The 18071-nt window shown below is 38.2% G+C and overlaps 1 protein-coding gene across 4 annotated transcripts in view; it reads right to left on the bottom strand.

Annotated features, from left to right (window-relative positions):
• nlgn1 (neuroligin 1) overlaps positions 1-18071 on the bottom strand; it is a 231402-nt gene that overhangs the window by 120512 nt on the left and 92819 nt on the right. For all 4 annotated transcript variants that reach the window (XM_082156231.1, XM_082156232.1, XM_082156230.1 and 1 more), the window contains one exon: positions 14274-14426. In XM_082156231.1, the coding sequence (XP_082012357.1) occupies positions 14274-14426 (153 nt within the window). The remainder of the gene's footprint in view (positions 1-14273; positions 14427-18071) is intronic.

The raw sequence follows: 18071 nt of genomic DNA on the forward strand, positions 1-18071 counted from the left end.
CATCACTGATGCCATCTCCGACATCACCATTGCGCTTTGGCAAGAAAATAATATGTTTGACAAATAAAATTATGACTGGCAGACAGCTAAACGGCTCGTCTGTAGGCAGGAAGAAATTTCCGTGCTGTCTTGTCATGTATTAACCTCAAAAAAGACGCAGTATGTCCTAACAGCAGCGTTTTACTCCTGTTCTCTCAGAATCGAGGATGACTGGCAGAATGATTGACAAAGCGATGCTGGATCAGGAGTACGGCAGGATACCGATGTCATTGTGATCGTGCATTGGCACAAAATAACTATCTACATTTTAAGAAATTGTGATTGCCAATCTCTGAAAAGACTGGCAGAACAAAGTACGCACGATAAAGAGATGCTTCCGTGCGATAAAAAGAGGCAAGCTGCTGAAACAAGCAGCATGGGGAAAGTACTTGAGCTCTCTGCCCTCTATGTGTTGGAGAAATGCAAACAAGGATGCTGGGAAATCTGTGGAGAGCCTTAACATCTGTCCACTGGCCAGGGCTGATGTCCTGCCAGCCAACAGCTTCTTTACCCTCTGTAGCAGAAACGTTTGCCACAAACAATCCCATGTGGAGTCTCAGCAGAGTCAAGGCTCTGTCCTTGAGAAATCCTTCATCCACTCTCAATGAGTGACACTGGGGAGACTTATTAGTCTTATTAAGACTTATTAGGGATATCAATTGTGATGTACTAATAACAAAAAAAAAAAAAAGTCAATTCGATTGATTGATTGATTGATTGATTGATTGATTGAATTATGATGACTTTAAAATAATACCAAATTACCCGGTTTCACAGACAAGGCTTAAATTAAGCCAGGATTAGGCCGTAGTTCAATTGGGGTATTGTTATAAATGTGCCTTAGAAAAAACATTACTGGTGTGCATCTTGAGACAAAACAATGGCACTGACACGTTTTAAGATATGTCACTGCAAGTTGCTTTCAGTTAAAACAGCTCAAACACATTTTATTCTGGGACTAGTCTTAAACCTTGTCTTTGAAACCCGGAAATGTGTTGCTGTGTCATTGGTCATAATTGTGAATATCCATTTAACAAGTTAATTGTTACTTTCTTTACCATTTGTCTTATTATACATTTTCTCAAATATTTGAAGAATCTTTTTTTTATTAGCTTGGAAAATTCCTATCACATGATAAATTATGCATTTTCAACAGTCTTATGTTTTACACTGTGATTCAGAAGTTTAGGGGAGGTTAGGTATCTTAGTGTTTTAGAAAGAAGTCTCTTTTGCAGGAATTTTATGCAATTAATACCTGTGATGGCACTGAATTTTCAGCATCATTACTCCAGTCTTCAGTGTCACATGATCCTCCGGAAATCATTCTAATATGCTGATTTGGTGCTCAAGAAACATTATCACAATTAAAAGCACTTGCCCTGTTAATCAAAATTAATCAAATCTTTGTGTGTCACTACTGAATCTTAAGTCATTTCTGACATACAGGATGGCAGCTTGGTTTCACACTGGTCTAAATGTTATTTCGAGAGGCACTGCACCAAACAGCACCACAAGGTAACCCGCCTCCATTAAGCACTTTATTAATTTTTCATAAACACTGCACCCTGAGGACTTGTAATAGGAAAAACTAAGACTGAGCAAAAGCAAAATATGTTGTATGATAGCTAATGAAGGCTATAAATTGATGTAAATGTATACATACATGCAGCTCAGTACTGCAGTAGAACACTCTCTCTATCCAAAGTCAGTCGTCTTTAAAGGGGACAGTTACTATACATATGAGAATATGACTCTCAAACGGGCCATAAAATGCACTCTTGGTTTTCAAATGCACATCTCTTCTCCCCCCTTGATCCAGAAAGGGCACTTATAGGCCTGTATGGGCAGTATAATATATTTTTTTTATAAATCCCCCTCTTGGTAAAAACTTGAACAGGTATTTCCACCCGTAACTTTGCAAGCTGTGCTACAGATTCGCACGGCTGCAGGAATGAAGATGGATGTTGATGTCCCTGCACCATAGCGACACGTTCCTGTGCGGATACAGGGAAAGAGAATGAGTAATAATCGTAGAGATTAATATCAATGATCCAACGTTCCTATTCTTGATGAGTCTTGTAATTAGAACCAGCAGGGCAGAATGTAAAGCAGCTGTAGCGCCTAAAACACCTGCGTCGTCAGTTTTAACATTTTGTATATTGAACTTTCAGCTTACCGCTCCGTTATTCTATACTTATTTATTTATATATTTGCCACTAGTGGGGTAGTTGGCACCATTCTTGATTCACCCCACAGCTCTCCTGCCATAATCCTTCATAGCACAATTTTTCCCTAGCAGGGCTGACTAATAATCACTGTGCCGCAAGGGGAAAAGAGATTGACCTTCAAAGGGATTTCTGGATTTTCTGAGGTATTAAGACAATGCTGGATGCCTTTACTAAAATAACACGTTACTCAAGGACAGCAGTCAAAATATTTGTAATAGAGAGAAAAGCGAACGCAGGGACTCAAGGGCAATAATAACGCTCATGGGTCATTGGATTCACAGCGCACTGCAGACATTACCCGCATGTCTCTATAGGGTAAAAGATTCATGGTTTACTGATGACAAGCTCAGCTGATGTAGGAAACCAGCCCTGTATGTTTTAAACCTGCATCACAACACAGATCTTAGGGCCCACACACAAGTGATGACATCTCGAGACTGGATTACTGTAATGCTTTATTAGCTGGTTGTCCTGCATCCTCAATAAACAAGCTACAGTTAGTCCAAAATGCCGCCGCTAGAGTTCTTACGAGATCAAGAAAATATGATCATATAACACCGATTTTATCATCACTGCATTGGTTACCTATAAAGTTCCGTATTAATTACAAGGTATTGCTACTGACTTATAAAGCCCTAAACGGCTTAGCTCCAGTCTATTTAACGGATCTTCTATCGCCCTATAATCCATCGCGCTCTTTAAGATCACTAAATTCAAGGCTTTTGGTCATACCTAGGATATCCAGAACCACCAAAGGAGGGAGAGCGTTTTCACATTTGGCTCCAAAACTCTGGAATAGTCTTCCTGATACTGTTCGTTGCTCAGACTCGCTCTCCCAGTTTAAAACTAGATTAAAGTCGCATCTCTTCAGCCAGGCATTCATATAATCTTACAGTTCAAACTACAATCCAGCCTGTAGCTCATAAATGCCAGAGGAGAACTGGCCCCCGACCTTCTCCCCGAACTCTTGGTTCTCCCAAGGTTTTTTTTCTCTCCATTAGGTCACCTGATGGAGTTTTAGGACACCATTAGGTCACTCGATGGAGTTTTTCGGTTCCTTGCCACTGTTGCCTTTGGCTTGCTCAGTTGGGGATATTTTGGGGATATTTAATTTAATTTTATCAATCAATAAATTCCTCTTGAAACAAACTTTGTTGTATTATTTTAATTTAATACTGTGAAGCTGCTTAGATACAATCTGTATTGTGAAAAGCGCTATACAAATAAACTTGACTTGACTTGACATCATGTAGAGTGTTTGTATCAGTGGTAAAACACTACTGTTGATGGAGACAGACAATGATGTTGTAGGCAATTTAGCCCTGTCTTCAATACTTTTACCTTTATTTAGGTCAGTGGGACAAAGCAATTGTTATATGATCACACTCTTATTCATACAAATGCTTTTAAATCATTCAAGCGCGATTGTTGCACTTGACTGAATAACTTTTGTAGCTTTAAAAAGGATTAGTCTATATTTCATTTATAATTTATGCAGTGAAGACTGTGAGGTGTTTGATAACTTTATTACATTTCTGTATATATCTTACCTGTTAGACCTATAGCTGAAAATCTTAAAGCACTGTTTACAAGGTAACATGGGTCAAAAACAACGAACGGTCTGACAGGGTCAATAGAAAAGATTGAGGTGCACAGGTAAATGTGGCATTTATTATAATGGGTTTATGTAAAGATTGTTTTAAGTTCACTCAAATTAAAAGTTGTTGTATGCATGTAAAGCCTATTAAATGCTAAAATTGATAGCTTTAAATTATACTGCAATGCTGAACGGCTATATTTAATGTCTACAATTGAGAAAAGAAAAAAAAATCATAGAGGTAGCAGTATTGGTATTGGTGATGCCTTCTTAAACAAATATTTAAAATATAGGGTACTGTCTTTATTTTGTTTCTATATTAATTTGGAGTTTAAATGTGAAATTATTACAATATAACAATATATTAAAAATATATATATATAAATTTAGAAAATAATGATTGTTTACACACACTTTTACTGGATGGTTAGGCCAAATTATATTTTAAAGCAATTCAATCTAAAATCAGAATGTAGCTAAGTTCTAAAAACTTTCCTTGCTTTGAAGCAGCTTGTATGAGGAGGAAAAAATCATTCTAGATACACTAGCCATAATATAATTGGCTCACAACGCCATGAGGGGGCCCTGAGCACCAACGGAGGCAATAGGGGTGTCCTGAACCAAATACAACTTCACAAGATTTTAGAATTGGAGATTTCAAACACGCAAAAAGCAGGTAGCTCAGAAACCAGTGGAGTAAATAAGATTGTGTTGAGGCCAAAGAGAATAAACGAAATTACAAGAGCCAAGAAGCTTGGGGCTGGTGACTAGAGATATAAATCTTTATCTGTTCGGGCTACAGGCTAACCTCTGATTAACTGCATTTGGGGGAAATTTACAGCTGTGGATCTCCTCAGCAACCAAATCATAAATGAATCTCAGTGAAGGATTGAGGCAAGTTACAAGGACCAGAATGAATTACTTCAAGGTTCTATGTGTATGTGTTAGTATGTGGTGATCTTAATCCTGGTAATCGAGCATGTTTCAGTCCACACAAGATCCATAAACAGACAAGATGGAAAGAGCATCAAACCTCAAGGTATTTCAAAATCGCAGAGGGATCATCTAAAGTCCTATTTACAATCTCAACATGAGATGTTAGGCGTACAAGTGACTGTACACACGGGCCCTAGATCTATGTGCAGACCTTTTTAAGTAGAAAAGGCTTATTTCACTTATCTCTTACTTCCAGAGAACATAGGACAGAGAATATCAAAACCCCAAGATAGTCACGACCCCGACTGCTCCCTACAAACGTGCCTTGTCCTGTCTTGCCCTTACTGATAAAAGTCCGGCTGAAATTGCTGACAGAAAATCAGCAAAAAAAACATTCTTTTCCAAAAGTGTGCCCTGTTCTGACCTCTAAACTGAGTATTTGAGTTAAAAGACTGGTAAATCAATATGGAGAGCCACATTGGCAAGAAACATTGCCTGCAAGGCAACAGGACCTACGGGAACATTTGGTTTACACCACCCAAAAGAATACCACTGATAGAGGGATAGTTCACCCAAAAATTAACATTCTATCATCATTTACTCATGTTGTTTCAAGTCGGTATGGCTTTATTTCTTATGTGGAACACAGAAGATATTTTGAATCTTTCAAGTTTTTATCTAATGAAAGTCAATAGGCTTAAAACAAATGGGCATTGGACCCAGAGCTGCACGTTTAATTGTATTTTAATTGTGATCATGATTTCTGCTTCTCTCATTTATTTAAGCATAACTGCCTGACATATTTGCAATTTATCCAAACATGAATCTTGATTACATTGTTGTGGAATAAATGCACTTTTGCATCCTCTGTGCAAGAATACACATTATTTTAGTTGTTTTAAAAGAAAAACATGAACATAACTTTGAATTATTGTAATATTGTAATTAACCAGTTTTAGCAGTGAATAATTAAGAGAAAAAAGGTCAAATAAAACTTGCGTAGGAGTTGATGTTTTCTTAATGTGTGCTTACCTGAAAATGCAATGATTCTAATTTTAACTAATTCTAAATTTCTCAAATGAAAACAGTTGATAACCGCAATTATAGTTTTTGAGCAAAATAACTGTGATTATTTGACCATTAATAGCCCTAATTGGATACCATTGATTTCCACAGTACACAGACATTTCTCAAAATATCTTCTTTTGTGTTCCACAGAAGTAAGAAGGTGAACAATCCCGTTGGATGAACTATCCCATAAACATAAATGTGCCAAACCAGTTACAGTAGGTGGAAGGGGAAAGCATTTCTAGGGAATCTCCATGGGGATTGTAATTGAATGTAATGCATAGGGAGGTAAAAACCTAAGCACCAAACCAAAGATCTGTTCCACCCTCAGAGTTTTACACGCAATCCATCATGGCTCAGAGGGTTCCCTGGCTTTGGTCCTGCAGCGTAGTTCATTTCTAAGGTGTTAAACATGTCCATCTGTTTTCCCCCGGCAGAAGCTACAGCGCTGCGTGAATCCCGGCGAGCACCTTGATCATCCGCAGTGGCAGTTGTTCCCTGCCGAAAAGCCCACGAGCGGACCCGGCTAATCTCTGGCTCCATGGCAGAGATGGATGGAGGCACATGGACGCATCCATCTGCTGGTACCCTCTTGCCTAATAGACCCTGCAGTGTAGCTGGGAGTGAGGGTGGTCATCCTGACAACAAGTCCCAGACGCTAGAGACGACTCTAGCTAGCTCTGGGTCGTAAATTACTGGAGCTTCAAATGCAACTCGGTTTGAGTTCAATTTCTCTCCCTGATCCAGTAAATAAAACACCAAGGCAACAGGTAGTTATTTCACCCTCAAAAATGAAACTCCCTTCCCAAGCTACTCTTGATTTTATTGTGTGGTCCAGAGCTTAATTCCTGTCCGCTCCACCTTACAGTACAATTCCATTTTGCATTCTACTTTGGGTCCTAAACGCTACCGGTCAAAAGTTTGGGCTGTTTTAAGTTTTAAGTTACTTTTTTTTTTTAAAGAAATTAATACTTTTAATCAGCAAAGAAAATTCTTATAAAATATTGATATTCTTAATTCATGAACCTCCAAACTATAAAACTTTTATAACTTATTTCAAAACTTTCAAACAAGGCTTTGTAAAGTCAACATTCTGCATTCTCTTCGCTACCTCAATTTAAATTGAGCAATTTGAATCTTTCTGAATGGTGCAACGAATCTGAACCTTTGACATTCAAAGTACAATTATATGATCAATAAGTTATGACATCATATGTTTTTACATTGCTTTAACTCATTGCTTTAACTCAGTGTATGGTTTGCTGGTGCACATCATTCAGAAACAAACATAAGTCTGATGTCAATGGACTCTCATCTACACTAAAAGTTCTAGTGTAAATCCAGCCTTGTATCTTCCCGAGATCCCTAGGGATTATGATACTCCACAGAGAGGAAATGCTTTAAGTCCAGGAATGCATGAAATCATGAAGATTCCATTCTTATGCAATTCCATTGTAGATTCAACAGCACACCAAATTTGACTAGTTATTAATATCTACATTGAGTCTAGCCTGGGGCAATCCACATGTCAGTGGAACCAGGCCAAAATCAGGATACAAGAAAGAGAGACAGCAAAAGGAAGTGAGAGAGAGACTTTGGAGAAGAGGAGGAGGAGCCGTGAGTGAGTGGGCCCACATGGACATCTGCTGCACTCTTGCAGGCTGAACTAATCCTTTCGGTTAGCGGCGCTCACAGGGCAAAGCCTCTCTGATGGCAGATGTCCTCTGTACTCTGCCGCTTGCCTTTTTGCCCTCTACCAATGCATCCACCCGTCACGACCAATGAGACTAAAGCACGACAAATTACAACAAACACATATCATACACTGTCTATGTAAGGTAGCTTTCACACTTGGTTCGATTGCCTGGTCCGAACCCATGTTTGATTGCTCCCCCCTCCCCCTTCCCCCTCTGGATTGTGTTCACATTATATTATTTGGGTCCGAACCACGGTACACTTGCATCCTCAAAGCAGCAGCTGTTTACCCTTGTTGCTTGGAAACGATGACACAGGAGAAGGTGGCCAAATGCATAGCGTCAGAGCCTAAAATTAACACTCACCTAGCACCAAATGCCAGTATATGACACGGTGTCAATCCACAGTTAGCTGGTAACATTTTTATGAATCCTAACAATGCAATGTTGTGAGAACATGAACAAATGTGACATGTGAAAAACTTCTCTTACTGCTCTTGACAAAAAAAACAAAACACATCTAATACGTACAGTGAAGACTACATGCAGTGTTATTTTACATTTGATTACTTATTGATAATTACTGTTAGACCTACCAGAAAAACCTGATAAGCACTGTTTATTTCATTTGTATCTTTGTTTTGATGTATTTATTTGTGCTATTGCTTGTAATTTGATTATTTGTTCTTTTTTTTCTTCTTTTTTTTTTTACTCGTCTTTAATAATATTTTGAATTTATATTAGTTAGGCCAGTACTTTTAACTGCGATATTGAAATTGGAATACAGAATTGTGAATTTACACTGTTATCTAAAAATTTGGTGTCATTACTGCCTGTTTCAAACATTTTCTGAAGTCACCGGCCATTGGCAGGTGTGACAAAAAGTTAGCTTTAGGCCCTGCATTGAGTTGCTCACCTCACTTTTATATTTTGTTTTTTAAACCTTTGGATTTCTATTCAAAGCATCAGCACATATTGCCACTTGCATCTATCTGCTGCAAATGTACTGAGAATATTTCCAATAATGCGGGAATCCAGCAGAAACAAGATATACATTCTCTCTGCTTGAAGTGCATCAGTCACGCTTATCAGGAAAGTGAGTATGAACACTCAAAAACACAGTTTTTGAAATCATACGTCACTAAAAGCGTATCTCTTCCGCGATTTAGTACGATTGTGTTCATATCAGTAGTGAACCGTACCGGAGTTCACATGAATTCAGGCACAGTAGATGGCACCCACCCGAGTTTGGAAAACAGCGTTCACATCATCCAAACGAACCGAACTCTGACATCAATCAAATCCCACTTTTGCGCACAAAAAGTGCTAGTATGAAAGCATCATAAGTCTAAGCTTTACAAATTATTTTACAAAAAAGAGGAGGAAGAAGAAAAATATATAAAAAAAATTATAAAAATAAAAGATCTGACCACCCGATTCAACAACAGCCAGTACTAGCAGCAAGCATTGGAGAGGCAAAATAATGGACGAGGGACGATCCTGCAGAGCTGTTAAATGCTTGTTAAGATTAATAAACACCCTCCAATGAAGCATCTCCCCAGACACACTGCTTCCTGAATAGGGTCAGACATCATACATGCTTCCTTAAAGACCCTGTGGCGGGCTTACACTTAAGCAAGCATATGACTGAGGGGGACGAGAGAGAGAGAGAGAGAGAGAGAGAGAGAGAGAGAGAGAGAGAGAGAGAGAGAGAGAGAGAGAGTAGGTGATAGAAGATGCTGAAGGCAAAAAAACGTGGAGAGAAAGCAAGAGAGGTGGAGGTTGGAGAAAGCAAAAGACTAATGAAACTGAAACATCATGGGTATTTGTTTCAAGGGAGAAGAAAATTAATAAGCATGATGCAAAACAGCAAACCAATTATTACAGGGTGAGCAATGCGGTGAAGTCTTGACAAAGAAGTAAACAACCAAACTAACCGGCACGTGAGCACACACACCTCCGCCGGCGACTGCATCTGCTTTACACCAGCGCAGCAGCCAACCAACCAACCACACACATACTTACTGACTAACGAGTGCTGATGACTCAAATCAATTTAGATCTGGTTAACAGTTTTACTGTAACTCAGTGAGTCATTCGCGAGCAGAGAGCGACGCTCCTTCAAAAATTATGACATTATGTGGTCTTAATATTATCTTTTTGTTCCCAATAAAAAAAGTTTAGGGGTAATTTCCCTGATAAAAAATAATACCATAAACCAGCCTAAGCTAGTTTGGTGGTTTTATCTGACCATAGCTGGCTTTAGAAGGGTTTTAGGCACTGGAAGACCAACTAGCCACTTGGACCCATTTAAGTAGTTTTTTAGCAGGTTTCTGTGAAAATCTGATCTTATTTACTAGATTTCGCAAAAGGGTTGCAAAAGGTCACGTATGAACGTATGAAGACTTTAGATGACACCAACTTTGGATCAACATAAAAAAACTGTCAAATATTATCCTTATATTGTAAAATTATCCTTATATTGAAATCATTATATACGCAAATTGCAATTGCTGCCTAACATCTCTGTTGTGTCTGCTTAAAGGATTAATTCACTTCAAAATGAAAATTCTGTCATCATTTATTCAAACCTGTAGGAATTAGTTTCTTCTGCTAAACGCAAAAGAAGATAATTTGAAAGTCGGTAACCTAACAGTTGATGGACCCCATTGACTTCCATAGTATATTTTTTTCCTACTATGGAAGTCAATGGGGTCAATCAACTGTCTGGTTACCAACATTCTTCAAAATATCTTCTTTTGTGTTCAGCAGAAGAAAGAAATGTATATATGTTTGAAACAACTTAAGGGTGAGTAAATGATGACAGAATTTTGAAGTGAACTATTCCTTTAACTGAATACATGAATGTTACATTGCTGCCATAAGGACATTTTATTTGATACACTCATCTTTGGCTAGTTACAGAATACTTCCTAAATTGTTACTATGAAACAAGCATTATACAGAATATTTAATTGAATTGAATTGAACTTATCATTGCTCAGCAAAAATTCATATTTCACTTTAAATATCGCCTACATTTTGCTAATGTAACTGCACATTCACTCTGGAAACAGTAATATTTTCCTAATAGGTATGGCGCTTTTTAAGGTTAAGGATAGTTGCTAAAGAGGATTGGGACACCAGCACTACCAAAAAAATAAATAAAAAATATGATGGTGGCACTCGGTGAAACAGGCCCTTATGCCAGCTGATTAGCTGTCGCAGAGCGGTTTTATTCAGGGGGGCATGACGAGAGCGACTCGCTCCATAAATCTACAACAGTTCTGATAATGACACTCAGACTGTGTGCAGTTCTATAATCCATTAGGCCCTCTCACCATTACAGCACCTTTCCCAGAGGCCGCTCCGGAGCTTAGCCGAACCCCAGACAACCATGAGAAAAACATAGCAACAATAAATTAAGGGTTGTGGCATGCGGGCACATGCTTAAACCCCCTAATGGATCTGTGCGCCTTAGCTAGGAAAAAAAATAGCCAATAATCAGCAGTGGATTTGTTAAAAAAAAAGCTAAGGGCGACTGAGGGAAGATGGCTGCGAACTGAATCATTAAGGGAGAAAGATAACTCTGAGCCTCATTTACCAACGGAGAGATATGCTGTGAAGATTCTGATGCAAATAACTGATGCTAATTTCAGAATCCATGCATTCATTCTTGAATATTTTTATGACGCATAGACTAACGACTCACACTAACAGATGCCTCATGCCACCAGCATATGAGCATCTGCCAGCACCCTAATACTGGTCAAAATGGTGACTTAAGGCCCGTTCACACCAAGAACGATAACTACAAAGATAACTATAAAGATAACTCTATTAGCTCTGTTTCTAAGTGCGTGCTTGTCTGCCGCTTTAAATACTCAAGCTCATTAGGATGGATTCTGATTGGCTGTCAATGTTTTTATCGTTCATCAGCTGGATAAAATCATCCTGAAAGTGATTCCAACGATATCGTTTCTCTGTGCCATTATCCAGTGGTGTAGTCTACGTGATACGCAGGTATACGCCGTATACCCACTAGAAAAGGCCAAGGATTTCCGTATACCCACTTAAAAAAAGCGTGAGGATACGCAACTTCGTTTTGTGTCAGAACTTTCACACTTTCATTCATAAATTCACCTCGTCTGTGTTTGCGAAGCGACACGGATAGAATCGCGGAATCCAGTCACAGAATTTAGCTATTTTTGAATGAATAAATCAAAAGTAGGGCTGTACAATGAATCAAATCTCGATATGGACTAGTGTCTGTGAATATTAAAGTTAAAAGAGACTGCAATAGTTCTACGCGTCTCTGGGAATGAATGAGCGCTCAATGTGTGCTCCACACACAAACACACACATACATACTGAAGCACGCGTGACTCACGCTCGTGGTGAATTGAGACATGACGTAGGCTACATATGTGCACTTCATGAAAGTCACTTCACGAGAATTTCACCATTTCATATAATAAAACTATCGTCATTCATTCGTTTCATATACACACAGAAACTGCAATGTCTTTACGACAACCTGTCAAAATAAAAGTTCGGTATAACGTGAAGAAGTTATAACAGAAATATTTTACTATTGCACAGTAGAGTATACTTCAAGTAGGCCTAATAATAATAATAATAATAATAATAATAGGTTATTAAAACACACAGAAACTCAAATGTGTACAACCCACCAAAATAAAAGTTCGGTCCAACTCAAAGAAATTAGAAAGAAATTGCACATAAAATGTATTTTTAAATAATAATACTAATAATACAATCTATTAAAACGTTATTTTAAGGGAATATCACAAAGTTTTTCAACAGTAAACTTGCCAAAACAATAACACCATTTTTTTTTCAAAAACACCATTTCTAAAAGCAAATTTGTATTTGTATAATGTTTTTATTTTTTTATTGTCAGCTGATAAAACCTGTGGTTCAGGGACCATATTCATGTAACATCTAAGGCTAAATGTAGCTCTTAACTGGCTGAGTTGTGTTTCTTATAATAAATTGACATGTTGATAACACTTAGTATTTCATAATGCTCTCAATTACATGTCGATGCATACTGTATGCATTAGTGAGTGTGGTGGTGCTTATGGGGTGACGCTCTGGGACGGGCGAGTATGAGGCGGGGTGTGTGTGTGTGTGTGTGTGTGTGTGTGTGTGTGTGTGTGTGGGGTGGGGGTGGGGGGGGGGGTGAATTACAGTATACTCACTACAAAAAACTAGACTACACCACTGCCATTATCGATATACTGTAGCTGTGGTGTGAACTCTGCTATTATTTAATATTGAGAATGATTTTTAGAACTATATCTTTATCATTATCGTCCTTGGTGTGAACGGGCCTTTATACTGTGCAGATGTGAACAACTTAATTAAACTGGCAATAAAAACCCTTTGTAAGACTGGCAGCAGCTGCTAATGTGTCTTTAACAAGTCTATTTGAACAAACGCCCCACAAATTAATAAGTACATGAGTTGTAGTGACCTATGACTCTTATTCAATTGACAAGTCATCACTTTGACAGACATCCATTGCATAACGTGCTATTACCACTGAAGATCAAACTGACCCAGCATCACAATTGACACATTTTCCTCCAATAACCGGAGGATTGAACATGCACTATTTTCATATTTAGGATGTTGATCAGACTGAAAACTGTTGCTAAGTTGCAGTCAAATGACCCTTAAAAGCACAGATGGGTGTTAAGATGATCAGTGTCATGTCTTTATAGAAGTGAATTGCTACCATCAAAGATTAGAAAAGAATGTTTGCAAAAGCAACAAAGGTTTTTGTGGATTTGTTCTAGTCATTGTGCATTAACTCTGGAGACAGATGCATTTCTGCATAAGATGTTAAGCACAGTGAATCATATGGGTTCATCTATGATTTCCATCATTTTAATCTGAAATAATAACTGTCAATCACTGAGGAATTTGTATGTAATGAAAACACTGACGGATCTGTCATGAACACAATGATACATTTGCATAAGAACCTCGCAGACAAATACTGATGAAGCAATCTGAAAAAAGCAGCAGCAGCAGCAAAATATACTTCATCAGAATATTTCTGTGCTAAACTGCATTTGTACGTAACTAAAATAACACTTAACTTTCCTTAATAACCGATGCTTCATATCTAGACAACTGGAATATGGAAAGCACCTCATTTTGAAAAAACTCTCCAAAGCTTATTAATGAATCCAGCACCATTTGCTCGAGGCAATCTCAATCATTAAGTAAAAAAAATACACAATTTTATCTCTCTCCACAAATCTGTTGCATTGAAAAATGATAACTGACAGAGGGAGAGGCATAGCAATGGGGAAAGAGACAGAGAGAGACGCACACAGGCTAGAGTTGTTGTATTGCAATTGAAACTGGAAGGTCATAAAGTTTTGATAGTTCCAGTATTTACTATCACCTTAAATCATGTACAACTACAGCAAACTTTTCTATAATAAGTTTTCATGCATGCGTGCCGCTGTGGAAAGCATTGCCACTTCACCCGTTTTATGCTTATGAGCTTGAGGCTATTCACAAGCAACTAAATCATCTTTCACTGGAGGAAAATTGTACCTCTGTGGAGAGAAACAAAGCTAGAACAAGCCATTCCGAGGATATCGTATGGGGCACCGACCAGGAAACCTTGAAGCATGATGGGTAAAGTTAAGCAAAAATTGAATGGCTTACCAAGCACACCAAGCCGATAGTTTACGGTTATGACGATGACGTTGCCGTAACTGGCCAAGATGCTTCCATCGAACATATTTCCCGTTCCTTCCATGTATGATCCTCCGTGAATGAAAACCATCACCGGTTTGGGGCTCCCACTTTCACGAATGTCTGGAAAAAGGAGGATAGAAACAATTAAATGACAAATTACTGTAGACAGCTGGAAATGCATTCAGAGCTGAGGGCTCCCATTTTGCTCAAATTGGCTTTATTTTTTAGACTTGATTTTAGAAATTTCCTAGGCAATATGAATGTCATGTTCCTGGTGATCGAAAAATGCACATCACTTTTTAATTTTATATGATTGCCTTTTTTTGTTTTGTTTTTCTTGAAGGGCCTGCCAGCAATAAAACGTGGAAATTAAAATGGGCATTTTAATTTCTGAAGTAATCCTTTGAATTAACTAAAGATTCAAACATAACTAAGAAAGAAGGTGGGCAAACTTAAAGTAAGGGGACCTTGTCCGCGCTCTCTGAATAGGATCCGCCTGCGCTTCACCTCATCATCTCAGATCCCATTTTTCCTTTAGCAATGGAAATTGCACGCTTTTTAAATTTCCATACATGGCTTAGGCAAAGTAATCCACTTTTGGCAAATGGTCTCTGTCCGAGAGGGAGGTATTTTCAAAACACAAATGCGATGCAGATGATAACTTTCGTCTTGCTTGAGGGAGAGTGCCATTTCATCATGGTTGCAAAGCCTTCACATAAATCTCGGTTATTTTATTGGGCAGGCAGGGACCTGCTTCCGGGAGGTCTCGTAACAAGTGAAAAAAAGCAAATGAAAAAAGCAATCATTTTCCAAAACAATTTTCTTAAGGCCCCTAAACAAGACCATCTCTTGCCAAATGTGCACACAATAGTTCTTTTTTATCAGTCAACGCAATTTCTCATTTCTCTTCTTGTCTCAGTTAACTCATTCTTGGCATTTCTCGTTTCCTCTTGTAAAATGCTCAAAGTGAGATGTTTTTATCTGTATCAGGTGATTCTCATTGCCTTCTCTTCTCATCTCACCCCTTCCGTTTCTTCTTTTTTTCCTCTTGCGAAATGCTCAAAACAAAACACACGTGTGTCTTTATGTCTCTTTGTTGTCTCGTCTGGTCTCAACTCCTCCAATCTCATTTTCTCTCACCTGTCCCCAGTCATTCTTCTTCATCATCAGGCAAAGTCATTTCTTGTCTCATCTCGTCGTCTCTCATGTCCTCTCACCTCATCCTGTCCAATCTATTTTGTTCTTCTCTTTCCAAAGTGTTTCTCATCCCTTCCTTTCCTGTCCCATCCCACTTTTTCACCTCTTGAAAAGTAGGATTTGCACAAAATCTTTCTTTTTTTAGGCAATGTAATGTCTTATATTGTCTCATCTTGCTATGCCCATTCCTGCCCGTCTTGTCTCTTCTTGCCAAATGCTCAAAGAACAGTGTTCTTCTTATTCAGGTGACCTAATGTCTTTCTCATCTCTTTTCTTTTCTCGTCCCATCTCATCGTCTCCCCTTCTCTCAGCTTCCCTTCCCATTTCTCCTCCTTTTAATCAGAGATGTAATGTCTCATCTTCTCTCATTTCGTCTCACCTCACACCTTTTGTTCTTTTGAAAATGCTAAAAGTGAGATTTGCTCACAACAGTTTTTGTCTTGTCTTGTCTTGTCTCGTCTCATCTTGTCTCGCTGGGTTCCTTACTGTAGCATATCTTCTGTTATCCTCAGATGTCAGATTTGGACTCAATGGTTCTTCATTATCAGGCCATATAATGTCTCTTCTCTTTTCTCATCATATCTTGTCTCACCACTTCCTGTTAACGTCTTTTCTCTTCCTGCCAGTGTTGTGACTTTGTGAATGAATTGAGTGCTTTGTTAAGCTGTGTTCATTAAAAAAATTAAAAATTAAAAAAATTAATCTCAAGATTCAGTTGCCCTTAAGATTGTATTTAAATTAAGCATTAACTAGGTTTTAATATCTTATAATCTGTTTGATAATGAACTGAATGACCCATGAGCCACGGAAGAATGTAAACTAGCCCAGTGAGTCTCTCAGTGTCCAGCAGGAGGGAAAGACAGGAAGTGATTCCTCAGAGAAATGAATACTCCATTGATCCCAGTCTTCATTCAGACTGAAATACTCTTCATCCACAGGCCAGAGTTCATGCGTGTATGCACACACCAGTTCTTTTGTATTTTCCTCAGTCTTTTATAATGTCATACGTCAAATGTCAACAATAAGTGCAGTGTACCGTGGCCTTTCTCTAAAACGTCACTCCTAAACGATAACATGAACAGAGTTTTCTGTCACTGTTGAAATGTTGACTTGCAAACACAAAGCTATGTATTTTTGAATACTTTTTTTTTGTTTCGTTCATACAATGAAAGTCAATGGGGTCCAATGTTGTTTTGGACCGCAATGACCTCCATTTAATGGACAAAATTGTTCAAATTATGTAATTATGTGTTCCACAGAAAAGGGAGTTTGGAATGCCAATTTTTGTGAAACTAAAAGCTGGTTACTTCAAATTTAAGGTTAGCTGTGTAAGACTTTTCATTTTGTAAATCCTATTTCTTCGGATTTTCGATCTGGCACAATCTAAGACCATTGTCTCTTGGGCCTTTTGCTACCGATTGCTTACCGAAGTCAATAAACGTTGTACGCTGCATACTAAAGCACCAGATTAATGAATTTGTCAAAAGTGGCTATTGATTTTGGTGATAGTTTGCTTTAGTAAATCTCTAGCAAATAGTCATATCTGGAGAATCCCTTGGCATTTGAAGTTGTTATATGATTGATGATCCTGGGATACGACCCGTATGCAGCTTTTATATCAAAAACAAAAATGTAAACTAATTAGAATGGATATTAATATCTGTGAGTGGGCCACTGATGTGATCAAGCCAATTACTGGATCTATGAAATAAAATCAGAGGAGCTGGTTGGCGAGAACTGTCGCCGATGCCACGGTAGCTGGTATAAGCAGTGTGCAGTAATAAGGTAGCGTTATGTCTACATAATTAATGTGCGCTCTGTGTCTCCTCTCAGCCCTATCAGCTACAGCTGTCTGAGAGCCAAACGGCGGCCCCTTTCCACTTAGCAAAAAGCATGCGCAGATAGGCCTCAGGAATTTAAATAAACGTATTTACTTATATGTACGCTCGTTTGGGTACATTTTATCATGAATTCACTCGTACATTCGATTGAAAAGCACTACTGAGGCATTTTCAAGTGAAGCATGATACAACTGTGGTAATTTAAATCAAGCTGTTTTTAAGTAGGCTGTCAAGAGTAAAGATTTTGCTTGTTTAACTACTGTCTGATTCGGAGATCTTCAGATTCAGTTTGCTTTAACCGTCACCTGATTTGCAAAGAGCTAAGAACTGTGATGAAAGCAGACTTTGTCAGTTTACAATAACCTTGGAGTGTTCTGACACACTGGGTTTGTGTTTCTCTGTTTAAAGTCCTTTTAGTGAATGTTTGAATTCTGTTAACAAGTAAATTATTGAAACTAGCGACGCCACTAACATTTTACTTACTAGCGAAGCCACAGTTACATGTTTCATGTTAGCATGATGTATTTTAGTAAACAAGCTAGCGCAAGCTAAAACACAACAAAAACAATTAGCATAGCAAAATGCTAAATCATTAACGTCACGTTGTATTGTTGAATGGCCCGTGGTAACAATCAAATATATTCTTCTAAACTGTTCTGTCACATATGTAGCATTCAAAAGCGATTTATTGATTTAGGTCTTATATAGCTAAATATTAAGTTAGCGA

Source organism: Leuciscus leuciscus (genome assembly GCF_965113295.1).
Source record: "Leuciscus leuciscus genome assembly, chromosome: 23".
In the NCBI taxonomy this organism is placed as follows: Eukaryota; Metazoa; Chordata; class Actinopteri; order Cypriniformes; family Leuciscidae; genus Leuciscus; species Leuciscus leuciscus.